The sequence below is a fragment of the Pleurodeles waltl genome, chromosome 1_1 (genome assembly GCF_031143425.1).
Source record: "Pleurodeles waltl isolate 20211129_DDA chromosome 1_1, aPleWal1.hap1.20221129, whole genome shotgun sequence".
Taxonomy (NCBI): Eukaryota; Metazoa; Chordata; class Amphibia; order Caudata; family Salamandridae; genus Pleurodeles; species Pleurodeles waltl.
The window spans coordinates 61,495,518-61,523,416 of NC_090436.1; the positions used below are offsets into that span (position 1 = coordinate 61,495,518).

General features: G+C 43.9%; 2 protein-coding genes across 2 annotated transcripts in view; both read left to right on the forward strand.

Annotated features, from left to right (window-relative positions):
- The window catches only part of CCL19 (C-C motif chemokine ligand 19), a 1,093,152-nt gene that overhangs the window by 391,028 nt on the left and 674,225 nt on the right, over window positions 1-27,899 (forward strand). The window lies entirely within an intron of this gene.
- Window positions 1-27,899, forward strand: part of LOC138291468 (trichohyalin-like) — a 79,573-nt gene that overhangs the window by 49,753 nt on the left and 1,921 nt on the right. Inside the window, exons 2-3 of the mRNA XM_069230317.1 lie at window positions 26,014-26,769; window positions 27,073-27,828. Of these exons, the coding sequence (XP_069086418.1) occupies window positions 26,014-26,769; window positions 27,073-27,828 (1,512 nt within the window). The remainder of the gene's footprint in view (window positions 1-26,013; window positions 26,770-27,072; window positions 27,829-27,899) is intronic.

Sequence of the window (27,899 nt, forward strand, 5' to 3'; positions counted from 1 at the left end):
ACATGGGCTTCATGAATAGGAACTAAGGGCCACATGTACGTATATTTGGAATTGCGATTCCCTCATTGTGATTCCATGCAAATAGAAATGAGGGAATCGCAATTCCAAATGTAAGAAACTCCACTGAGTTTACTTTGCGATTCCCGGTGGGTCGCAAATAGACCTGCCTCATTAATATTTATGAGGTAGGTTGCAATTTGCGACCCTCCCGGAACGGCAAAATGGTGGCCTGCGGGTGTCAGCAGACCACCATGTCTGTGATTGCATTTAATTTGCTTAAAGGAAAACAGGCTGCCTTTAAAAAGAAAGAAAATGAAACGTTTCAGTTTCATTTTTTAAGAGTAGGCAGTGGTCTGTGGGACCACTGCCTGCTCTTCAAGAACGTTTTTGCATGCATTCACAAAGGGGAAGGGGTTCCTTGGAGACCCTTTCCCCTTTGCGAATGGGTTACCACCAATTTGAAATTGGTGCTAACTGCGAATGTTTTGCAACCACAATCATGGTCACAAAACAATCATACATACCATTTAGATTCGGTATTAGGAAGGGACGCCCTGGACACGCCCCTTCCTAATACCAAATGGCAAAACCCAAATTGCGATTCGGTAACAAGTTACTGAATCACAGTTTGGGCTTTGTACATCCCAAAAAGCATTTTTCTAGTTGCAAACGGGCCGATTCTGTGAATCGACCCGTTTGCGACTAGAAATATGGTTTGTACATGTGGCCCAAACTGTACAATGAATTAATTTAATCAACTGGACTAACAATCATTTTCCATATACCAAAGGGAAGCAAAAGATTGGCTCACTTTTTTAGAGTGTCTGAGGCCAAGTGCTTAGAGGTTGGTGTTATGGTCTAAACAGCTGTTGTGACAGGATGGAGATCACGATTCTGAGACATGTTTTAAGGGCTTTGAGGGTTCTCCATGCCCTTTTCTGTTTTTTTCCCCATATAAGAAGGTGATGGAGAAGGTTGCAGTTCTCCTTCCAAAAGGCATGAGTATAAAGCATTGCCATCCTGCCTTCTGTGAATTGATGGCCCTTAACAACAATAAACTTGTCGATCACCACAGGGTCTTCTTGCCTGCAGCATGGAGAACGTGAAGAAAGTTCACAAATGGACTTTAACTTGGGCACTTTATGTTCTGATTTATCTATTTTTTTTGTATTGCTTTGTTGGTTTTGTTTTGCTGAAAGGATTTGCATGTATTTTAAGCGCTTGTCTTTTGAGTCTGACAGCAGCGGCTCTATCTGTTGCCAAACTCCTGGGATTAGGGAAAAAAAGACAAAAAGCATCAGAGGGTGGGGAAGGTGCTTGGCTGCACCCCTTTGTGGATCATCTTCTTTACGGACTTTTAGGCTACTGTTAGACACCTGCAAAGCAGTTCCAGTGGTCATAGCCAATGCAAATATTGTTACCCCCATCATAGGGTGACCAGATGTTCAGAACAAAAAAACGGAACAGCCATTGACATAGAAATAGGGCTAAATGTTGACACTGCACTGACCATTGCCAACATTTAGTCCTATTTCCATGTCAATAGCTTTTACGTTTATATATATATATATATATATATATATATATATATATATATATATATATGTGTGTTTGTGTGTGTGTATCAGGACAGCCATATGAAACACACCACACCATGGCAAAGGAGTCTAATTTTCATGCTACCAAAACGCACACCTCTGTAGCATGAAAATTAAAGACTCCCGCGGCCATGCCCCAGTGCGTTGCAATTGGGGCTTTGTTATTCTGGCCTCTGGTCTCGGGTGATGAGCACTGCAGGGGTTTATTTGCCCCCATTAAATCCTGCTGTGCTGCCTGAATTAAGTGAGGCAGCACAGCAGGAAAGTTTTTTAAACAATACTCTGAGCCTTCAGAGCACAGTGATAAATGTGCGGACTCATCCGACCCGCTCCCCAAACCAGGACATTTGTCTATTTTTGAAACAAGTGGCGGGACACCGGGACAGTCTCTGGAAAACTTGGACTGTCCGGGCAAATCTGGGACATCTGGTCACCCTACACCATCACAAATATCGCAGGAAGTGGGTCTTAAGTTGTGAACTCTCTGACAAATACAATAGGAAGGAGATTTAAATTTTCATAAACACCTTAGGGAGAGGTTTTAAATTGTAGATTGTTAGTCCTGGAAAGTTCAATGAGGCCCTGATGCACATTGGTAATGTTTAGTATTTAGTTCTGTGTAAAGTTAATTTTTAAAGAAAGAGCATTGGCTGGGCATTGTTTTGTTAAGCGTTATTTTGTGCGTTGTAGAGTTCTGCGTTTCTAACCCACACCTCTTTCAGTGAGCTTTAGACTCCTCTGTCTCCTAATGGTTTGTTAAGTCGTGCACTTGGTGTTCAGTTTGGGATTTGGGTCCAATAGTGAGGTGATCCCTGAGCACAAGAGGCAAAAGATCCCAATTATATCATTAAGAGCCCAGTAACCCCTGTTGCTCTTGGAGCCTCAAAAGAGTTCTCTCAAACAAATGAAGCACAACTGATGTGCAGCGCTATTAGCTACTGCCCAAGAAGAACCCGGCCCAGCCACTGCCCATTTCACCGATGGGCAAGTTCTAGCAACTATTGTGAAAGTCCTTGCTGAATGAATATCAATATCATGTTATGTTGGAAGTGCCAGCAGCAGCATGGCAGGTATAATGCAGCATGAAGAGCTGAGGTTTCCCTTTTCCAAGGTGGCCACCGCATACAAATGGAATCACACAGCAGCAAATGGAGTGAGTTGGGGCAATGTGCATTGCAGTAAAAAAAAATGGATGAGCCACGGTGATGTGCTCCTTCCTTCTCTCTTCAGTGGTGATCACATTACCACTTCTAGGCTTCTCCCAGAGGCACTGGCATTCATTCCAGTGGATGCTTAAAATGCAGGATGGGGTCTATCCATGCTGCCCAAGCACAGTGCTCTCTGACACATGCACAAAATAGTGATTCTCCTGGGTGGCAAACCAACTGCTCCCATAAAGCCCACTAAACCACACTTTCACCCTGCATGTGGTGGTCAATTTGCACGACGTGCACACTATGGCCTATATTTATATTTTTTTTGCGCAGCATTTGCGCCGCTTTTTTGACGCAAAAAACAGCACAAACTTACAAAATACAATTGTATTTTGCAAGTTTGCACCGCTTTTGCATGAAAAAATGACGCAAATGTGGCGCTAAAAAGTATAAATATGGGCCTATATGTGGGAACCGAAGTAGCTTTGGGTTTGATACAAGTTGATTGGCAACTGCTACTAATCTGTTTATGTGAACCTGGAGGGCGAGTTCTGGAGCAGACATTAAGGGGCTTATTTATGAGATGTGATGCAGTGCAGAGCAACAAGTCACCTTGCTGCACTGCACTGTGTCACAGGGAAAGTGCAGGAACTATATTTAAGGCAATAGGGGGCATTCCTGCCCTTCCCCCACCACTGGGGCACAATTGGTTGCCTAGCGCCAACGCAGGAACCTTTACACAATAGTGCAAGGGTACAGTGTTGCATGCAGGATTGTTTTTGTACAGGAAGAGGCACCTTCCTCTACATAAACAATCCTGAGAGTCAAATTCCTCTTTCAATGTGTGCTGCAGCACGCATCACACATAGAAAGAGGAAGTAAGAAGGAAAAATAAACATATTTCTTCATGCCACGCCTCCCCTGAGAAGGTGTATCTTTCTGGCGCATTCCCAGGTCTACCACTTCTGGTACATCTAGGAATGAATCAAAAACCATGGGAGTTGCATGGGAACACCCAGGCAATGTCCATTCCTTCCCATGGCAGAGTAAGGCAGCGCCGCCATTTGTGCTGCATTGCCTTACCCCAGATTTATGGAGCCACTCAGGGTCACATAAAGTGGTCTTGTATGGCTTCATAAATCACATGTAAGGTTTGCTTTGCTTATGTACCACGTTGCATAGTGCATATGGACGCAAACCAATTCGTAAATATGCCCTGAGTGTTTAATAGCATTAAAGATCACAGGGGAGGTGACTGTGGCTCCCGATCACCTGGGTAGCTACTGCTTGGTGACATCAGTAGTTACAACCAGTTGTGAATATAATGTGTGGTCAGTGATTGGTGCACAGGAATTGGTTGGTGGGCATTGTCTCCCAGTGGTTACTATACAAGAGTTCCAAAAAGTAAATAAATAGACAGTTGAGCCATTAATGCCCGCTCAATCTTTGGGCAGCCTTATCAGGAAAGCAGACTATCTAGGCTACAAGCAGAGGCAGAGTGCTTCACTTATGAATGATTCTTGCCAAGTTATTTTCAAAAGTGAGTCTCATTCATTGTTCAAATAAGTAAAGTGTGTTTTCAATGATGGATTCAATGATGTGGACAGTGGAACTGTTAATCCCCTTACAGAGAAAAAGCAAAATACCCTGAATGCCAACAGTACTCATGCCTCTCAAATACTACCAGTCACACACTTGTGGAAGCATTCTCACAGCCTCACAGAGTCCAATCACAGACTACAAGAGGTCTTCTTTCAAGCATCACATATTAGAAGTCTAGCAGGTTAGAAGGCACACATTACTGACAGCATTCTCACATCCTCACAGTGTGGCAGTGTTAGATCTGTCAGCCTCAGGGTGTCTCCCCCAAACTTTCTGCCTTCTTCCCTCCTGTTTTGCTGACTTTATTTCTGCTGGCCTTAGAACTCTGTGCACTTTACCACTGGTAGCCAGTGCTAAAGTGCTTCTGCTCACTTCCTAAAACCTGGTAAAATTGGCTTAAATCTTATTGGCATATTTAATTTACTTATAAGTCCCTATTAAAGTGGTATACCATATACCTAGGGCCGATAAATTAAATGCTGCAAGTGGGCCAGATGCATGTATTGTGTCACCCACTTAAATAGCCCTTCTAAAGGCCTACCACTGCAGCCTTTGGGCAGTTTTAAACTGCCAATTTCCCAGGCCTAAAAGTCACCCAAGGGTAGACCTAAACTGCCCATAGCGAGGGTGCATTGTATTTAAAAAGGTGGACATATACGTTTATGTTTTACATGCCCTAGTTGTGAAAAGATGTGTTTTCCACTACCTTGAGGCCTACCTCTCCCATAGGAAAACTCTGGGTTACCTTATTGTGTTTAATAAGTGATAACTTTTGTCTGGGAACAGGTAGAAATATAATGTTCGGTGTCTACAGAATTGCAATGTAACATACTCTGTAATGGTGAAGTTGGATTTTAAGTCACAATTCTGAAAACTCTACTTTTAGAAAGTTGGCATTTTCTTGTCCTAATCATTTGGAGCCTGCATCCTGGTACTGCCACATGAGTAGGTGCAGGTGGCATTTAGCCTCTGCGTATTCCTGCCACACAGCAACACAGGAGGTGGACTGAGTCTTGGCAGGATGGGCCATCCTGGCAGGATGGAAGAGACAGAGCTGTACATGGCCTCACTTGCACTTCAATGATACTGCCCCAGCACCCACAAAAAGAACATCACACTAGCCTTTTGTGACTCCATACATCCTGGGACCAGGGACTGCCCTGCTATCTGAAGCCTGCCTTGTGCCCTCAGAGGACTGCCCTGCTGCTTGGCACTTGCTTTTCTACTTGAACCCAGTGCTACTTGAGTAGCTCTAAGGGCTAGTTGGCTGGACTCCTGACCCTCCAAGGTCCCTCTACTCCTGAGCCCTTGGTGCCCTAATAGCCGAAATCCAAAACTTAGGAAACTATTCTGCCAAAAAGTGTTCTGAGAACCGAGAAGACACTGCGACCTACCTGCTTGCTGATCCACCCAAGGTTCATTGCCAGTTGGCATGACTTTGCAGCAGCTCCCGACAAGTATTTCTGCACAGCATCAAATCCTGTTCAGCGCCTCCTCTTCTGAAGGGTATCTGACCTTATAGAGTCCTCATCCCCTACAGCTTGCAGCCTCGTACCTCTGAAGATTTTCAACTATCAAGACTTAAGGCCTTATTTAGAACTAGGCAGTAGGCGGACGGGTTACTGCATCACAACTGTGACAGATATCCCATCCACCAAAATCTAAATCCTGTTATACTCTATGGGATTTAAATTCCAGAGGACGAGATATCCATCACCATTGTGAGGGAGTGACCCTAAGCTGAGTTGTAAATCAGGCCCTATTTCACTGTAACTTCGACCAGTGGCTCCCTAACAATGACAACTCCTCAGCCACCACTGATTGCCTCGCCCTGCTGAACTTTACCTTCTCAAGACAATGTTTGTTGAAAGTTTCTTCTAAATACACAGGTAAGCGGAGACTGGGCCCCATCTACTTTGTATATCCAAACCGTGGTCATAACCTATGACTTTTCCCTAGTTTTGCGCGATTAGATGTCTGTGGTTGGCTCTCTGATCTTTTGGGGGCTGGATTTAACTAAAAACCTTTAAAAATTCATAACTCTGGTTCTACTGATTGGATTTTTATTGTTTTGGTGTCAAATAGTTTATTAAATTTCACACAGTTTTTATAAATTGGTGTGGGGTTTTTCCTGTATTTATTACTGTTTGACGGCTGAATAAATCCTTTACACATTGCTTTTAAGTTAAGCCTGACTGCTTTTGTGCCAAACTACTAAAGAGTTTAGCATAGGTTAATTTAGTGTCTTTTGTTGTTCACCCTTGCAAGGACTGTTGCTTGAAAAGGACTCCCACCCTCTCAACCAACAACCCAATTTCTCACAAGCAGTCTTGTTGTATTCTCTGTCATACTATTAAGTAGAAACCTTGAATGATTCTGGAGATGGTCAAGACATTCCAGAGGGGGCCGTTAGGATGGGATGAGGAAGGGCTTTGACAGGAGTTTTTACAGAGTGTGCTTTTATAATAAATCTGTAAATCATCCTCAACCCTGTCATTCATGCATCCTAAAATTGGTGATGAGGAAGAGGAAACCTTGCCTACAGATCCCTCTGAGTTGCCTTGGTGTGGACAAACATTGCATCAGTTCTGCGGTGGGTAAAATTCCATCTAACATGTCTGCACCATGTGCTGCCACAGGACCACTAGTATTACTGCAACCCAAGGGGATGCTCACTAACAAGCATGTGAGTGTATATCATACTTTGCTATGGAGTGAAGTTTTTGCAAGCTTTTACCTGTGGGCTTTTCAAGTGCGGAGCATGTGGTTACTTGCTCGCACTGCACCTCGTGATCCAAGGCGCGTGCTTTGGAAGTGCTCTGCACCTCGAAGTGTCCTTGTGACAGTGCTTCAGTACCCTGTTCCCTCACGTGCTGTGTCCCATTGTGACAACGGTGACTACTTTTCTTATTTTCCAAAAGACAACAGAGATTACTTTATTTATTTGGTTATTTATTTTAAGTTCTTATTGTTTTGCAGTGTGTAATTTGGCAGTACAATCTGTTTGTGCTCATGCCATGTTTTTAGGACAATTAGAAGAACAATCTATGGCCTGGGAGGATTGGACTGAATCTTTTAAGATGTATTCAGAAGCTTTGAATGGCCATGGACATTGGCATTGCTAAAACATAATTTAGAAGTGGAGGGTAGAGGAATATTGAAAACTCTTCCCACGTCTATAAGAGAAGATGATAATTCTGAATGAGGGAGTGAAGCTGGGATATCGGATGATGAATATTTTTAGGTATTTAAGGCTCTCCAAGAAAAATTAGCATTGCAATTGAAAGGCACAAGTTTTTCTCACGTGCTAAGTTACATAGATAGGTCATAGAACAATATGTAGATGTGCCTAGAACATAAGCTTTGTTATGTAAGTTCGGGGATCTTCAAGAAAATAAAATTAGAGACCAAATAATCAATAGAATTAATAAAATAAGAATACAGGAGAAGTTACAAGGTCTAATAGATTGTTCCTTGAAACAAACTATTACTATTGCACACCGTCTGGAAAACATGTCATGCTATGTAACGGAACTTAGTGGTGGGCAGAACAAGGGAAACGATATGATTTTGGAGATGTGAATGTTGTGGAGAAGTCCAACCAAAAGAAAGATAAATGGCTGAAGGGGGAAGCATCCCGAACAACGAGTCATGAACAACTAAGTAGTGGAAAATGAAAGCGAAACAACACTTTCGTTTTCCATGACTACCTTGTTCAGGGCCTTAACCACACATGTGCTGAACCACGTACATGCGTGGTTAAGATACAGAAGAAGGGAGTCGACGCGATCAAGGAGGAGGTAAGTTGGGCTGGGACTGGGGCTGTTTTTTTGGGGGTGGGGTGGGGGCTCGGGGTGATTAAGGTTTAGGGTGGGGGGGTCAGGGTTTAGGTTTTAGGGGTGGGGGTTGGGGTGCTTTAGGTTTTAGGGGCGGGGTGGTGAGTCATGGTATTTTTAGTTTTTGGGGGTGAGGGGCTCGGAATGATTAAGGTTTAGGGGCGGGGGATGGGGGTCAGGGTTTAGGTTTTAGGGGTAGGGTGGGGGGTTGGGGTGCTTTAGGTTTTAGGGGAGGGCGGTTGGGGTTGCGGTAATTTTGGGGGTGGGGGGTTGGGGTGGTTGTGGGGGGTGGGGGGCTGCGTTAATTTTGAGGGGTGGGTGGCCAGGGGGGATGCATGCTTGAACCATGCATGCCGTTAACTAATATCTTTCCCAGGAATGCCTTTACAATGAAAATTTGCTGTTAAGGCATTCGTGGTAAAGGCATTAGTGGTAAAACCGAGGTCGTTGTTCCGACCTCGTTGTTCAGGCATGGGTGGTTCAAGCACTCGTTGTTCCGACATATAACCGGCTGAAGGATAAAGTGTGAAATGATGAAAGTATGTTTTCATTATGAAACAAAAGAAACATTTATGCAATAAATGTGAAAACTAAAAAACACTTGATAAGATTGAATTTGCATCTGGCATCAAAAGCTAGATGCTACAAATGCAAAACATTAGGACATTTTTCTAGAATTTGCAGTTTGGGTGCTGATATTGATCTAAAATGAAACTTGAACTTGGTGAGTCCACCTGCATTGAATTAGATTGATGAGAGAAGAGATGATGAGGACGAAGATGAGAACGGTGTGAAACATTTGGTAGTGTGCAATGTGAAGGCTCAGGACAGTATGTTAAGTAAACAAAATGATGTCTATCATCCACCAAAGTGTAAGTTTTTGTTGAATGATAAGGATGTTGGCTGACTCTTAGTCACCTTACATGTTGGTGATAAAGTGACATGGCAGAGTTTGAATGATTGTGAACTTACGTCAGCGACGGAAGAACCATAAGGGTACTATGGAATTAAACTTCCCGTTATTGGTTGTTTTATGGCAGTGGTGGAGTATAAAAATCAGAAAGCCCTAGGAAAAGTATTTGTGGTAGAAAAGGAAAAGCATTTTTAGGACAGAAGGAACAATGAGCTCTGGTCACGGTGCTGGCCCCAACCATCCAGATCAGGTGTTGCTCACCGAATGCAGAGTAAGTAAGGTTGAAAGATGGAGACAAACATATTCGTTTTTGTTTGTTTAGGAGCTTGGTTGCCTGAAAAAATATGTGCATTGAAATATTTTGACGAAGCAGGCAGTGTCCAAAGTACACAATGTTCCCTTCCCGCTTCAGGGACAGTTGAAGGAAGAGATGGATCGATTATCTGACAGTGAGGTTATAAAACCCATTGAATCTTCCAGATGTCCTGGCAAGAAAACCCAATGGGAAAATACACATGTGAATGGACAGGAGAGATTTGAACAACTGTATATCGGTCAATCTCCAACCTTTACTGCACAATAATGAGATGTTGAAGAAAGTGAGAATTGCAAGTAACTATAACTCGTACCTTAAGGTACCTATAACTTGTGCCTCCGCCATGCACAGTTTTCTTATCTATAATTTCACTGCAAATGTTGCAGTGATATCACCAATGATGTCATAGAAATTATCATGAATGATGTAATATGTGGCTAATTAGCAGTGCATGGAGAGCGTGTAAGTTATAGTTACCTTAGGGCATGGGTTATAGTTACTTCAGATAACTACAACTATAACTGCTGAATTTCTGTGGTTTGTGTGTGTAAACTCTGAACCTAACTACCATCCCTGTAACCTTTGGTTCTTTCAGGGAATTTCTAAGGTTTTTTTTTCAAATCTGTTTCCAAAATATAATGTCCTTATAAGCTTTGTTTTTTTAGTGATTTTGACTAGTTTATTAATATAAATTTTACTTCAATTTGACCCGTAGTTCAATTTACTAATATACATTTTTCCAGGTTTCCAAATACATTTTATTCACACATTCATTCTTATTATATATTTTAAAACCGAAAGTTAAAAAAATTAAGGTAAGGTAGCATATGTAGTCTTTTGCAATACACCAAGTCTTTTTTTTTAATTCATTCTATGGATCTGTGACTGTCGTAAATCCTCGGACAAATAATGAGTCTGCCTGTTATAATGCAGACATTCGATACTAAAACAACAACACATTTAATACAAACATATGCTATAGCAATTTCTAAAAGTGTATCACTGCCTATGTGTGGGTGTGTGAGTGGCTGTGTGAGTGACTGTGTGGGTGTGTGAGTGGCTATATGAGTGTGTGACTGGGAATGTGAGTGGCTGTGCTGGTGTTTAAATTGGCGTGGGAGTGGCTGTATGGGTGTGTGAGTGGGTGTGTGAGTGGTTCTGTTAGTGTGTAAGTGGGTGTGTGAGTGAGTGTGTGAGTATGTGAGTGGTTTCATGGGTCTGTGAATGGGTGTGAGAGTGGTTCTGTTGGTGTGTGAGTGGGTGTGCGTGTGGCTACGTGAGTATGTGAGTGGTTTCATGGGTCTGTGGGTGTGTGAGTGGGTGTTTGCATGTGTGAGCAGCTTTGTGCGTCTGTGAGTAGGTGTGTGAGTGGTTTTGTGGGTTTGTGAGTGTCTGAGTGGCTGTCTGGGTGTGTGAGTAGTGTGAGTAGTTGTGTGGCAGGAAGTGGTTGTTTGAGTGGGTATGTGAATGGCTGTGTGGGTCTGTGAGTGGTGTGTGAGTGGTTGTGTGAGTGTGTAAGTGGGTGTGTGAGGGAGTGTGTGAGTAGGTGTGTGGGTCTGTGGGTGAGTGTATGTGTTTTTTTTAATTGGGGCCTGGATCTGCGAATCCACCTGAAGTCATGAAGATCCATTCAGATCTGGGTAGATCCAGTGATCTTAATGTGCTCAAAAAGAAATTGTACAATTTCTTGCCCATCAGGGATCCCTCTCAAGCATCTCCATCAGTCCCTTGGGGTCATGGTAGCCCTGTAACCTGACCCCTTCTATCACTTTTACATTTTATTTCTCCCCCAGGAACGGTGTCCCAATGCTCAAAATGGTGGCCGCAACTTTCCTTCCAGGCTGCAGCCAGCCAATCATGGCACTGTTGTTGGTGCACGGATCCACCATACACATAAATCTTTTTACATTAATAATTCCAAAACTACTGAATAGATTTACACCAAACTACAAAAAACACTCTTTCTGGACAAAGATTTAGCTTTCTGCCAAATTTTGTGTAATCCAGTTCTGCGGTTAGGGGCTGTAGTTGTGACTAAAAGCCTTATGGGAAATTGCCTGGGGGAATTACGTTTTGGGACTTCCCCCTTTTTCTCAGCCGGCCCCTGCTTAAGGGATCACCCTGAAACTTTCCAGACAGCAGCTGAAGTGACTGTCAGTCTAGTTTTGAAAATGTTATGAAGATTCGTCAAACTGCACCAAAGTCATTGGCAAAACAAAAAACACTTTTCCTATGGAAACTAGGTCCTAACTATAACTATCTACTGGTGACCGTCGGTAGGTAATAGCCAAATATTAATGACAAAAATATTGGAAAGTAAGTATATAGTAAGTATAGATTAACTATTCGTAACACCACATCTGTGCAAGGGATAGAAAAGCGACACATATTTACCCGTCAATATTTTTGATACAATATTAGGGTATACCAATATTCCATGCTCGATATTCAATACTCACAATTCTGAATTGCATCTTAACTCAGCTACAGACACACACAGCACAACAGCACCATTTTAGATGTCATGCGCTCAGTTGTTCTGAGTATTATAGTTTTTTTCTTTCACAAAAATACATTAGGGGGATGGGACACAGCAAAATATTTAGGGCCTCATTTACAAGAATCTGATGCATTGGCCCCGTTGCATCATACTTCTTGCGCCTTCTCTGCGACCCCCTAAAAATGCCATGGATGCGCTGTATGTACAATGCAGAGCTCCATGGCGCACGTTCCCACAGATCCGTCAGAAATTCGGATGCGTCAGAAATTCTGATGCATCTGAGGTGCTAAACTGACACATTACTCGACTCCGGTCAAAAAAATGATGCTACTCCAGCAGTGCATGGAAGGTTCCCATAGGAAAAAGCCCTGCGTCAGTTTAACGCCTGCTCTGAGCAGGCGTAACATTTTTGATGCACTGAAGTCACATAACGACGAAGTGAAATGTAGTAAATTTCACTGCACCAGTTCTGCATGGCTTTTAACATGGAAACGCCCACCCTGCATACATTATACCTGGCACAGGTATAATGTGGCGCAGAGCTTCACAAACTGGCGCAATGGTCCCACTGCACCAGTTTGTAAATGTTGCACAGAGTAGGGAACTGCTCGTGCTGCCACGTCACAAAAAAGTGAGGCTACAGCAGAGCAAGGGGTTTGTAAATAAGCCCCTTAGCCTCTTTCAGGCTTGAGTATGGCTTGGATTGCCCACCTCAATGTAGCACACCCCAGCTGCAATGAGAAACATGTTCTACTCCTTGTAAAGCATGGTTTCTAGTTAGTGCACCACATTTCATCAAAGCCTTCCAAGACTAGTGTGAGGATAATTGTGTCACAGGTGACGAGATCTTTTAGCTACTTCTCCTCTTAGGCAATCAATGCCATATGCTTTTTGCCAAGACTATTATCCCCCATGGATGGCTCTCAGGGCAGCAGGCTTATCTTGCCTTGCCATATTACTAACCCTACCTTTTCCTTCATAAAACATGTCAATGGAACAGAACTCCGCATAACCAGGTCTGGCTGGTCTACCGGGCATTTCCCCAGTGGGTAGAGAGGTGGGGCATCATTTTACTGTGGGTGGGAGCCAGGGGCTGCGTTTTAATTATGTAGCGCTTTGGCATTATAAAAACAAACAGTGCAAAACAGGGGTTTTACATTGCACCCAGTCAGGCCCTGCTCACTTCAAAATCCTTTGTTTTTGCATTTGGTTGGTTTCTGTCTCCTGCAGGGTTGCCGTGAGGTTCGCTGAGCTTCAGAGAGAAGGAGGGGAGGGATCTTTGGATGCTTGGTTAAGGGAGTCCTAGACTCTTCAAAGTTCAGAACAGTGTATTTCTTTGTAGTGCAAATGAAATGCATTTCAGTTTAGTTTATTAAATTATACCATTGCATTCAGTCGCAGTTGTTAAAAGAGATAGCTTCTAATCATGAACTTAGAAACATTCATGCCACAACCCCGACTACTCTGACGACCATGCTATTAGTGACCAAGTTGTCATTTTGGGCCTGATTACAACTTTGGAGGAGGTGTTAATCCGTCCCAAATGTGACGGATATACCACCAGCCGTATTACGAGTTCCATAGGATATAATGGACTCGTAATACGGCTGGTGGTATATCCGTCACATTTGGGACGGATTAACACCTTCCTCCAAAGTTGTAATCAGGCCCTTTGTCTTCTATTCCTGGAGTGTTACTTTAGATGGAGTAATGGTATAGTCTTTTGCTTTTGTGCAGTGCTCACCCTGAACTGATGGATTTCAAGGTTCTGTCATATGATGATGAAGGAAAAGGAGACAATGTGAAAAACAAAGTAATTGCTAGGATCACTCAGGATGCTCAAGTGGAAGCCGGGATTGTTGCTGGTTTCAAGCTGTGCAACTCCTCCACCGCATAGTTAGCTCTTTCTCTCTCCTGTGTCTGATCAAAGCTTAATGCATTGTGTTTAATTATTTGAGGTGCTAAATCAGGGCACGATATTAAATATATTCCGCGGATGCATGTTTCTTAAGAACTGGTGGTGGTAGAGTTTGGGGAGGGGGCAGTGATTATGTAAATAAAAACGTGCCAGTGCCCAAAGTTCTCCTTTAAAAATGCAGCTGCTGCAATGAAATGTGGGAGCATAGAATCCTGACCAAAAGCCATTCCTGGCCTCTTTAATCAATTTACAGTCATTCCCTGCCCCTTCAGCTCACTCTTGCAGCTTTCTACTTTCTTTCTTTGTGACCTTTTTCCATCTTTCTTTTCCTCTGTTTTTCCCATATGTGCCTTTTGCTCATAGAAAATAACTGATGTAAAAAAATATAAGTGCTGACCCCCAAAAATAAGTGCTGGTGTCCTGCTCCGGCAACCACTGGCTCCAATTAAGCACTGGGTGGGGGATATATTAATGCAGAAGCTAAAATGAAAACCAGACCACCCAGTTTTGACTAATAAATTTAGGTCATTTGCTCCACATATCTAGAATTCTTTATTCATTGTTATCCATTCTTGAATTAATTCATCCACCCATTCCTCACCATCCAACTATTCATTCATTCATTCACTGACCCATACGCCATGTCTTAAATCTCCTTCCATCTATTCAATGATTAAGAAAGTTCTATAATGAAAAATATGTTGTGCACCATATTTGCAATTTTTTCTAAAACGTTCCCAGGGGAAGTACCCCCTCCCCCTTACAATGGTGAGGCTCGATAGTTGTGGTTACTTGCTACATGCAGCTGGGGGCAAGTAGCGTAGCAAGGATTCCAGGGCTGATGCAAGCAAGGAATATGGTCAATTTCATTGCTATTGGTAGTAAAGTACTGCAATTATCAGGGCTCAAGGGGCCCCTTAGCGCTCTGGGGCCCGGTGCTACCCCACCTGATGCACTATTGGTAGCTACTCCCCTGATGAGGGCTATTGTAGCACCCAGCGCTACTGCACCTGATGCACTATTGGGGCTAATCCGGTGATGAGGGTTGCTCTTGTGCCAGGCGCTATTGCACTTGATGCACTATTGGTAGCGACTCCCCTGATGAGGGCTGCTCTGGCCTCAGGCGCCACTGCACCTGATGCACTATTGGTAGCTACTCCCGTGATGAGGGCTGCTCTGGCCCCAGGCGCTACTGCACCTGATGCACTATTAGTAGCTACTCCCCTGATGAGGGCTGCTCTGGCCCCAGGTGCTACTGCATCTGATGCACTATTAGTAGGTACTCCCGTGATGAGGGCTGTTCTGGCCCCAGGTGCTACTGCTCCTGACGCACTATGGTAGCTACTCCCCTGATGAGGGGAGCTCTGGTGCCAGCCACTACTGCACCTGATGCACTAAGGGTAGCTACTGCCCTGATGAGGGCTGCTCTGGTGCCAGGCGCTACTGCACCTGATGCACTATAGGTGGCTACTCCCCTGATGAGGGCTGCTCTGGCGCTACTGCACCTGATGCACCGTTAGTAGCTACTCCTCAGAGAGCTCCTCTGTGTCCCGGCGCTACTGCACCTGATGCACTATGGGTGGTTGCTCCCAGATGAGGGTGCCCTGACAAACTGTGCCAGGGCTGCTTCCGGTTCCCGGTCCGGCCGTGGCAGCGGCTGGTTCCTGCAGTGCTGGTCTTACCGCGTGAAACCTCGTGCCGTATATGTCCAGCCTTTAGCAAGACTGACAAAGGTCTAGTCTCAACTAAACGGCGATATCCTTTTTGGAAAAAAAACATGCACATCCTTCCACATAAGCCGCGCTCGGAGTTGTCATGGGAATATTGCATCTTTAATCGCCATGGGAACTGTAACGACGTGTACATTTAGTCTGATAAATGCTGTTTCGTAAAGACGTGTTACTCTACGGATGTGCGATCCGAGGCTGTGGTGCGCCCGTGACGCAAACAGTGACGACAACAAAAATACGCCGCCGCTGAAAGTGTATCCAAACTCCCCAATTACCCATTCAAGTACATCGTTTGTGTCTACCAAGCGTCTCTAAAAGATCACCTGTAGGAACTGCACTCCAGGGAGATTCAATGCTATTGTCGCGTTGTCTTTATTTCACTGAAGTATCAGCCTTTTTTTGGGTGAAAAAATGTAAAATCTAAAAGATTCTTGCCTTTCTGAAAACATGATGGCTCATACCATATGCTAGATGCAGACCCAGCCTTCCTATAACTTACTTTGTAAATTATAGGAGAAGCTCCTTGGCCAAGTCAAGGTGGGAACATTGGCCACTGGGGAAAGGGAGTAAAGTTCTCTGAATCTGCAGGGACAGTGTTTTGATGCCATGTCCCTGCAGGCAGGTGTCCTGCCCCACTGCAGGTTTGGAGGGACTTCCAGGGCAGCGGGAGTGGTGTCTTTGCTACTGCTCAACTAAATAAATAAATGTATTTCTCCCCGATATGCTTCTGTTGGGGGGGTGTATCTTTTTGATGCATTGCCAGGCTTACAACTGGGAATGCGCCAAAATCCATGCGTGAATGCATGCATACACCCATGCGCCTCCCACAGAACAGCTTCCCACCGCAGAGTAACGCAAGGCAGCGATTTGCACTACCTTTGATTACTCTGGATTTACCTAGCCACACAAACCCACGCAAGGTGGCTTTGCGTAGCTTAGTAAATCTCACTTAAGCTCTTGTGTTGACTTTCATCACTTTGCATGACGTAAGGGTAACTCATAGGCTTAGTAAATCTGGACCTGGGTACCAGGTTACTGTCAGAGCTCCTGCCTCGTAATAACACTGTGTGGCTTTCGAACGGCGGCAACAATCCTACGCAGTAATGGAAAAGTGTCTCCTGTCACAGAGCCCCCATTTCTCCCTCTTTTTACCATAGTAAGCTAGTGAAATCTTTTTAAAATAATTATACAAAGTTGTGAGTCGGCCAACTTTCAAACTTCACACTTACGAAGCAACCAATGGACTAGAATCCCTCCCTTTTCGTCTTGAGTGAGAGCCCTTATTTATTTTGGGGTACCGATGGATTCTTGATCCTTAGCAGAATTTCACAGATTCCCACCAGAAGTGGCTCAAATCCACAGAATCCTCCTTGCACCAACGGCTGACGATAAACCAGGAGAAACAGCTACGCCCATGACAGCCAACTAGATGCTTTGCAGTATTTTGTCTATCTCTATGCCCAACTGACCTGAACTTGTAAACACTGCAGTAAATTACTTGAGTCCTGCGAGTATCTGATGATAGCTGTGTGTGCCCAATGTTTCCCCTTAGGTTGATATCTATCTATTTATCTGTCTGTCTGTCTGTCCGTCTATCTATCACACCTCAAATCATAACTGTGCTGTGTCTAAGAGCTATAAGCAAGGCTGGACTGGCCATACCGGGCATCAGATGTTTCCGTCGGAGGCTGGAATGCTGGGGGGGGGGGCTGTTTTTGTTACTGGGGGGCTGGTTTTGTAGCAGTGCAGCCGCTTTAAAACCACTGCAGAGTTCCTTGTACATCCAGCAGTTTTTAGGCAACAATAAAAGTGGCAAGATAACTCTGTTGATTAATCTACCTGCTGGAGAGAGATCAGAGTTTTGTCTAGTGGCAGTCTTGACTCATCTAAGGTAATTAATATAGGATTGATATACCTGCTGCAAAGAACGTGTACTGTGCTGATTACAGTATTTTATGTGCGTAGCTCATTGGGATACTGCTTATGTCATAGGGATCGTTTTATTACTGTGCAGTTCATAGGTTACAGTCACAATCTAACACAGTGAACTATGACCTTCCATCAAAGAGCTGCATGCAAACTGCATGGTACAGGTTAGAAAGTTATGTTTTTCCCCAGTCTTTGAGTATGCTAATTTTACTAAAAAGGGTTTGTTTGGAAAAAAATAAATTATCAGTAATGTCAACCCTAACCACTGTGGTACGTTCTGATTCCTGAGTTTATGCTTCCCCAGACCAAGCGCTCTTAAATGCCCCCCAGTATGGATGACATGAATCTAACACCTTGTAGTCCCCTTTGTCTTATTTAACATTTCTTATAGACTGATTTAAACATGTATCAATCATTGTCATTGTGTGTCCGTGTGATGTAAAGTGCTCCACCACCCTACAATGGTAAGAGAGGCGCTATAAAACAAATGAAATATATGTGATAGAGGGGCTATGGAGAGATGAAGGACAATGTTAGAGGCAGTGCTTAATTTGTAAATAAAAACGTGCCGGTGCTCAAAGCCCACCTCTTAAACATGCGGCTGCTGCAATAAAATGGGCGAACACGGAATACTGAGGCAGGGTAATCCTGAAGCCATCTCGGACCTTTTCAATCCATTTAAAGCCCCTCCCGGCCCCTTCAGCTCACTCTTGCAGCTTTCTGCTTTCTCCCATTGTGAAGCTTTTTCGTTTTTCTTCCTCTTTCTTTCCCATATGTGTCTTTTGCTCGCAGTAAATGCTTGAGGCAGAAAAATAAGCCCCAGCCCTCGAAAATAAGTACTGGTGCTTAGCACCGGAAACAACAAGCACAAATTAAGCACTGGTTAGAGGGTGACGGTGGGGGAGTCACTGAAGAACCCCAATAAAGACTGCTGTATCCTGGGGCACTGTAAGGTCATCATTTACCGTGATTTAAAAACTAACACTATTGAAAAAATAATTACAAATGTGGTGAAGAATGCACAGTTTTTCCGAATTTTTCTTGGGGGGGAGCACCTAAGCCCCATTGTAGTGGTCGATCTGTACCATTGCTTGCTCGACCTGTACCATATGGATGCTGGTCTGACAACATTTGCCAGGGCTGCTTTGGGTTCCCAGTCCGGCCCTAGCTGTAAACAGCAAGTTTTACTAATATCCAATATACAGTTTACCGACTTCGGAAGGATCGAAGGCTGAGCTGGACCTTGCAGGATCGAAATCAACGCGTATCTCAGCAGATGAGCGTTCAGTCCCGCTAAGGCCCTATGTTTTGGTGCGTTCGTTCATTTAACTACATTTCTTCTTTTTAAAGATAATGAGATTGCTTCATGGCCTCACACCTGGCTCACAAAGCCTGCGCTTTTAACTCTAATACTGCCTCAGCCGAAGGCGTATGAGTGCGTGCACACAGGTCCGCAGGAGACGACACAAAGCTTTTAACCTACAGACCTTAAATGCTGAAGAGATTTCATGACGGTGTGCTTGGTTAAGTGAGCCCCCCACCGCACAAGGGATTTGGCTCTTGCGCGCATCGAGTGTGGGGGGCTAATTCCATAATTCATTCCGCGCATTTTCGAAGCCGGTGTGTGCTGTTACTCTCAGCTGCTCTCTGCAGTCATGTGAGATGCATGCGCACACGAACTTTTTAACTGCTGAGCACCGTGTAAACATGGCTGCTGGGAAAGAGGCTCGCTGACGTCAGCCAATGTCCCTAACCTCCTCTCGCAGAATGGGAAACCCTCCAGGCGTCCCGCCATTCTGTATTGACTCATAATAACCAATAGGTGGTAAAATGTCAAGGGTCTGTGTGATGTCATGAACCAGGTAGGCCTCTGGCACTGAGTGCTGTGGAGAAACAGGCACTGCCCAGCCCCACACCAGTTAAGACCTAAGGTAATTAGATCAAACCTGCAGGAGGAAGGCTTTCTGGGCAAATTACTTCTATGTTTGTTGTCCTTTCAGTATTAGTGAAATAACAAATATCCCTCTTGCTTAACCAAGGCGACATCCTTGTTCTATGGGGGTTCTTCTCATAAACAAGTTCTTGCCAAAGACAAGTTGGGGGTCCAGATTAAGGTGGGCAGAGCTGCGCTCACAGTCTGTCACGTGGTCTCTGGCGGGCCACAGCAATGCTATGAAATTACCGAGCTGTGTCTGCACAAACCCCAGGATACCTTGTAACTTGCCCAAGGCCATTAGCGTAGCCAGAAAATTAAAACAGCCCCTACTCTGAACAATACCAATACCCCAAAACCGGTCCTAGGATGCTTGATTTCGATCCAGGGATGACCTGGCTTGGCAGTTCGGGCTGGACTGTTCCCATGGGGTACAGGGTCAAGGCTGCTTTGCATATGGCTGGGTCCAAACTGGGGTGGCATGGTGAGCAAAAGAACGATGGATTAAACCGAGATCTGTGACTGGGGGTGAGTGTTTGAAAAGTTTCAACACTCCATCCATCATCCTTTTGTGCTGCTAAAGTCGCCCTAAATGGCTAGGGTATGCCCAGACGTGGGTCCCATGCTCACTGTACCACTGAATTCAAGCTAGCCTGGCGGATGAGGGGTGATACCCCAAAACCGGTTCCAGGACGTTTGTTTCTGATCCAGGGAGGACCTGGCCTGGCAGTTCGGGCTGGACTGTTCCCATGGGGAGCAAGGTCAAGAGTGATTTGCATATGGCTGGGTCCAAACTGGGGTGGTATGGTGAGCAAAAGAAGATGGATTAGACCCAGATCTGTGACTGGGGGTGAGTGTTTGAAAAGTTTTAACATTCCGTCCATCATCCTTTTGTGTTACCTTGTAACTTACCCAAGGCCATAAGTGTAGCTAGAACATTAAAATAGCCCTTACTTTGAACAATACCAATAAAGGTGACTAGCAAAGTCAGCAAGTTAGCCAGCCACGTCCCATCCTTATATTCCTTTCATCTGTCCATATATTATTTCATCCACCCATTACTTCATCTTTCCAGGTATTCATCCTTTTGCATTCCTATTTACCTATGTATTTATCAGTTATCCTTTCACCCATCCACTCATCCATTTTCTGCCATTGATCCACCCCTCAACCCTTCAGCCACCCATCCATCCACCCTTCCAAACACATTCACCCTTCCATCCATTCTTTTCCCATCTATCCATCTATCCTTCTGCCCTTCCCTCCATCCATCCATCTATCCACTCGTCCAGCTGTCCACTTTACCTTCTTTCTCTGCATAATTCCTTCCTCGTTGTAACCCTTCTTTCCTTGCATACTTCCATTCACCCATTTCTCCTTTCAATCTTTTTTCCTTTTACTCTCTTCCTTTCAACCTTCATACATTTCTTGTTCATCATTCCCTTCCATCTATCGCTTTGCTTTGTCTTTCTTGCCTTTCTCTTTCACTTTCACTCTTTATATTTGCCTCTGCCCTTTTCCCAATTTCCATCAGTTCAATGTATTTTTCTCTGCCTTCTTGACTGTGCTTGACTCATTTGGCAGCCTTAGCCCACATCTCATAGTCCTTACAGACTTGATTAATCAGTGTTTTAGTGAGGCCCACCTTACCAGCTCACCGTGCCCTGTGGCACCCTGCTATCCCTGCTAGACAGAGGGGTTTATGTTGCCATTGCCAAAGATGCAATTTCGTGGGGCTTCAGAGGAGCAGAAAGACTGACAGATTTACCAGCATCCGAGCTACTAGTTATACCCATTAAAAGCTGGGTCCTAGACGTGGGCATCAGTTTGGGTAGCCAGGAGTAACACCTGCTACTTTGGTACCCATCCCTCAGCCCTTTGCTACCCCAGGTCTCAGAGATCTTGTTGGCAGCAAATGGAACAGCAAGAAACAAGGCTTTAATAAGACTGCTTACCTTCTATAATGTCCCTTCTTTTCTCACTCCTTCCTCCCTACCCATAAATAGAAAGCTGGGGCCACGTCTATGACGTCAGTGCAAATGAAGTCACTTTCACCACCCCTGGCATTCTAGTACATTGACATCTATGGCTCTAAATTGCTCATCGCTCTGACCCAACTTGAATATTCTGCAGGGATGGATGCAAAACAAGAGGCTGGCAATGTTTCGCGTTGATGCCGATATTTTGCAATGAGTTTGGGTACAGCTTTCATCTCATTAGTTAGTTTGGTGTCAAAAACGTCACAGCTGCAGAGATGTATGCTTCCCATGATGCGTTTTGGGGTGGTCGTGAACCAACGAATGTAACAAAGATGTTGAGTAAAACGAAATAGTTCTGCAATATTTCTTTCCTGGCTCTATATAAACATTAATGGGCATATTTATACTCAGTTTGCACCGAATTAGTGTCATTTTTTTTACTCTAATTCGGTGCAAAACTAACTCCATATTTATATTTTGTCGCTAGACCCATCTAGCGCCAAATTTATGGAGTTAAAGTCATTTTTTGGAAGTGGAAATCTACCTTGCCTTAATGAGATGGCTGACTCTATGGCATTAACGCCATATTTATCCTCCTGTGCAAAAATGGTGCATGGGAGGAAGAAGGGGTAAAAAAATGGTGCAAAGCTTGCTTTGCCCAAATTTGAACACCTGGGTCAGGGCACGCGTTAGGGAACCTGTGGGCCTATTTCCATGGTGGAACACCATGGAATAAGCCCACAGGTGCCCTCCTCAGGCCCCAGGGACACCCCCACACCAGAGGGACTGCGGAGGATGGGGGACCCCATCCTAGGTAAGTACAGGTAAGTATTGCATTTTATTTTTTAAAGTACCATAGGCAGCCCTGAAATGAGCCCCCCTACATGGCACTGGGTGCAACGGCCATGCCCAGGGGATACTGTTCCCCTGTGCTGGCCATTGGGCTGGTGGGCATGACTCCTGTCTTTTCTAAGACAGGAGTCATGTGGTATGGATGGTTTTGCATCAGAAAATGATTATAGGCAGGTTAGAGTCATTTTTTTTTTACTCTAACCTGCCTAACGTCATTTTTTGGTGCAAAACCCCATTCTTCCATAGTGCCAGCCCGACCCGACTAACGTCATTACGCTAGCCACCCTTTGCACCGGCTTGCACCATTCCATAAATATGGTGCCTGGTGCACAGAAATGGTGCAAGCCGGTGCTAAACTTTTTGGTGCAAAACTGCGCTAGTGCCAAAAGTATAAATCAGGGCCTTGCTATACATAGATTCCATAGTAAGGCTCTATCATGAATAGCCAGAGTTCACTGTGATGCCATCATCGCTGTTGTGATGTCAGAAGGGGAAGCACTCGCATCCTCTGTCCCACTGCCTCCTTCAGGGCTCCATCTCCTGAGCCCTGGGCGCAGCAGTACAATGGAGGCCGGCAGTCTCACATTCCTTCTTCCACCTCTCCCGGGTCTCAGCAGACTCGATGCGAGTGGGAGAACGCGCTTGGGGCTGTGCACGCACCAGCCGCTTCCGCCACCGTCAGAGACACACTCTACTGAGCCAAGCTAACAGGACCAAAACATCTCAGAGAGCCACCGTCAGGTGGCGCTGCTCTCCTCTGTCAGTGCCAGGGTGGGTGCGCGCTGTTGATTAGGATGTTACAGTCATTGTAGGGGTGGGCGGCAGGAGGCCAGGTCCATGATTTATACTTTTTTTGTGCCGCATTTGCATCATTTTTTTACACAAAAGTGGCGCAAACTTACAAAATACGACTGTATTTTGTAAGTTTGAGCTGCTTTTGCGTTAAAAAGCAGCGCAAATGCGGCACAAAAAATGTATAAATCAGGGCCCAGGTATTTTAATACTTGGATTTGATTTGGGATGTGCTCATTCTAGGTGATGGGGTTGTGAGGTTTGAGTTTGAAACGGATACATTTAATAGATCCTGATTCTGAGAAGACTCCTCTCTTAGAGTGCGTACGGTTCTGGGTGACAGGGGCTCAGAGCACATCAGTGGGGGCTGGTGACATTTGACATTGGTGGGGGCTTACAGTTTTCAGATGTAAGCTAAATGGAAAAGATGCAAAGCTTTGCATTATTCTGCTTTTGTTATTCCCATCTGTGCGTAGATTTTCCATTAAGGGCTTAAAATCAGCTCTCAGTTGCGCTTTTGTGTTTGTGCTTCTTCTTCATTTAAAGTAGACGATTACCGCAATTACAAAACATCAATCGACTGGAGGTGTGTTAGTTGCTGTAGTCATGGGTTGTTTACATTATTGAATTAGCAGTGCGTGATGAAGGCACCAGCTCGTTTAGTGGAGATAGAGGGTTGTTTTAAAAGTAAATGCATTTATGATAAATAATAATGCCCAGTGCTTAATTTATTAAAACAAAATGTGTGCGGGTGCGGCCCCTGCACAAACCTACCACTGCCACCACCCACTTTCTTCTCTGGCACGACTGACTTCCACCCCTGGCACGGCCCAACTGTGGCTTGCAGTGAAAGAGCAATCCCACCTACCTACATGGAGGTAGGTTTGATGAGGAGAGGGGATCAACTCCTTGAAAATCCTTAACAAATTATGTCAAATAATGCATTTTACAGCCTGCATTTAACTTCACTTTGCTAAAAAGCTGGAGGACTTGAGGTGAAGCTGTCCAGGCTGGTGCCACACTGTGACGACTCCCAGTGGGTACCTTCCCCAGTCCTCTATCAGAGCGCACCGGGGCACGCTGTCCAGGGTGCACTGAATTATATCTGTCAGTGCTTTGAGCGTCTGCAGCAGGGGAGTGGAGGCGTGTGGAGGTTCCATCATGGACTGCTTCTCTTACAGAGGTTGCATTCCTACACACAGCTCTCTTGCAGCATCTCAATGGTAACCTGCAATCTCGCTCTTCTTATTCACACCCACTGTCAGGATTAACCAGCAGCTCCCTGGATAACTAAAAAATAAATAAAGCTCTTATAGAGCCAAGTCATCGAGACCCTCCTCAGAAGACTTTGCATCCTTTCAGTGAGTCACCCATCCCATCACTTATCACCTCTCATCTATCCATCCATCCATCTACCCATCTACCCATCCATAAATCCATCTAGCTATCCTTTCGCTCATCTATTAATCCTCTCACTCCATCTATCCATCCATCTATCCATCAATCCTTCTAGCTATCCTTTCACTCATCTATTAATCCTTTCATTCCATCCATTCATCCAACCTCTCACTCCACCTATCCATCTTTTCTTTCACCCATCCATCCTTTCACCCAATCATCCATCCTTTCACTCATCCATCCACTCTTAGACCCATCTATTCAATCATCCATCCATCCACTTACACTTTCACTCATCCATCAATGCTTTCACTCATGCATCCATCCACCCTTTCAACCTGTCCATCCATCCAGCCTGTCACTTATCAATCCACTCATCATCTATCCATTTAGTATTCACTCATCATCCATCCTTTCACTTATCCATCCATCATTCTCTCACCCCCCAACCTTTCACTCATCCCCACATTCACCCTTTCTCTCATCGGTCCATCCATTTATCCATCCTTCCTCCCATTCACTCATCCATCATTACGTCCACCCTTTCACTCATTCGTCCATGTAGCTATCCATCCACCCTTTCACTCACTCACCCTCCCATGGCCATAGCTCGGCCGTGTTAATTAAACTTACAGCTCTTGATACACTGAATAATCATTTTACTTTCAGTCATGTTACTCTGTATGTGACACCAGCGCAGTGAATGTGATTGTGGTGAGAGACCAGGGGGAATCACGACACTCTGCACTGGACGCAAAGGCAAACCTTCCCACCACTCAAATGCCCACCAGCCTGGGAAAAATCAAGACTGAATACTTAAGGGTTAGAAGGGAGGTGAATAACAAGAATGAATACCTAAGGGTTAGAAGAAAGGTGAATACCAAGAATGAATAACACGAATGAATACCTAAGGGTTAGAAGAGAGGTGAGTAACAAGAATGAATACTTAAGGTTTAGAAGAGAGGTAAACAACAGGAATGAATACCTAAGGGTTAGAAGAGGTGAATACCAAGAATGAATAACAAGAATGAATACTTAAGGTTTAGAAGAGAGGTGAATAACAAGAATGAATACTTAAGGGTTAGAAGAGAGGTAAATAACAAGAATGAATACCTAAGGGTTAGAAGAGAGGTGAATAACAAGAATGAATACTTAAGGTTTAGAAGAGAGGTAAACAACAAGAAAGAATGCCTAACGGTTAGAAGAGAGGTGAATGACAAGAATGAAGACTTAAGGGTTAGAAGAGAGGTGAATGACAAGAATGAATTCTTAAGGTTTAGAAGAGAGTTGAATGACAAGAATTAATACCTAATGGTTAGAAGAGAGGTGAATGACAGGAATGAAGACTTAAGGTTTAGAAGAGAGGTGAATGACAAGAATGAATACCTAAGGTTTAGAGGAGAGGTGAATGACAAGAATGAATACCTAAGGGTTAGAAGAGAGGTGAATGACAAGAATGAATACCTAAGGGTTAGAAGAGAGGTGAATGACAAGAATGAATACCTAAGGGTTAGAAGATAGGTGATTAGAAGAGAGGTGAATAACAAGAATGAATACCTAAAGGTTAGAAGAGAGGTGAATGACAAGAATGAATACCTAAGGGTTAGAAGAGAGGTGAATGACAAGAATGAATACCTAAGGGTTAGAAGAGAGGTGAATGACAAGAATGAAGACTTAAGGTTTAGAAGAGAGGTAAATGACAAGAATGAACACCTAAGGGTTAGAAGAGAGGTGAATGACAAGAATGAATACCTAAGGGTTAGAAGAGAGGTGAATGACAAGAATGAATACCTAAGGTTTAGAAGAGAGGTGAATGACAAGAATGAATATCTAAGGGTTAGAAGAGAGGTGAATGACAAGAATGAATTCCTAAGGGTTAGAAGAGAGGTGAATGACAAGAATGAATACCTAAGGGTTAGAAGAGAGGTGAATGACAAGAAAGAAGACTTAAGGTTTAGAAGAGAGGTGAATGACAAGAATGGATACCCAAGGGTTAGAAGAGAGGTGAATGACAAGAATAAAGACCTAAGGGTTAGAAGAGAGGTGATTAGAAGAGAGGTGAATAACAAGAATGAAGACTTAAGGTGTATAGGAGAGGTGAATGACAAGAATGAATACCTAAGGTTTAGGAGAGAGGTAAATGACAAGAATGAATACCTAGGTGTAAGAAGAGAGGTGAATGACAAGGATGAATACCTAAGGGTTAGAAGAGAGGTGAATGACAAGAATGAATACCATAGGGTTAGAAAAGAGGTGAATGACAAGAATGAATACCTAAGGGTTAGAAGAGAGGTGAATTACAAGAATGAAGACCTAAGGGTTAGAAGAGAGGTGATTAGAAGACAGGTGAATAACAAGAATGAATACCTAAGGGTTAGAAGAGAGGCGAATGACAAAAATTAATACCTAAGGGTTAGAAGAGAGGTGAATGACAAGAATGACTACCTAAGGGTTAGAAGAGAAGTGAATGACAAGAATGAAGACTTAAGGTTTAGAAGAGAGGTGAATGACAAGAATGAATACCTAAGGGTTAGAAGAGAGGTGAATGACAAGAATGAATACCTAAGGGTTAGAAGATAGGTGATTAGAAGAGAGGTGAATAACAAGAATGAATACCTAAAGGTTAGAAGAGAGGTGAATGACAAGAATGAATACCTAAGGGTTAGAAGAGAGGTGAATGACAAGAATGAATACCTAAGGGTTAGAAGAGAGGTGAATGACAAGAATGAAGACTTAAGGTTTAGAAGAGAGGTAAATGACAAGAATGAACACCTAAGGGTTAGAAGAGAGGTGAATGACAAGAATGAATACCTAAGGGTTAGAAGAGAGGTGAATGACAAGAATGAATACCTAAGGTTTAGAAGAGAGGTGAATGACAAGAATGAATATCTAAGGGTTAGAAGAGAGGTGAATGACAAGAATGAATTCCTAAGGGTTAGAAGAGAGGTGAATGACAAGAATGAATACCTAAGGGTTAGAAGAGAGGTGAATGACAAGAAAGAAGACTTAAGGTTTAGAAGAGAGGTGAATGACAAGAATGGATACCCAAGGGTTAGAAGAGAGGTGAATGACAAGAATAAAGACCTAAGGGTTAGAAGAGAGGTGATTAGAAGAGAGGTGAATAACAAGAATGAAGACTTAAGGTGTATAGGAGAGGTGAATGACAAGAATGAATACCTAAGGTTTAGGAGAGAGGTAAATGACAAGAATGAATACCTAGGTGTAAGAAGAGAGGTGAATGACAAGGATGAATACCTAAGGGTTAGAAGAGAGGTGAATGACAAGAATGAATACCATAGGGTTAGAAAAGAGGTGAATGACAAGAATGAATACCTAAGGGTTAGAAGAGAGGTGAATTACAAGAATGAAGACCTAAGGGTTAGAAGAGAGGTGATTAGAAGACAGGTGAATAACAAGAATGAATACCTAAGGGTTAGAAGAGAGGCGAA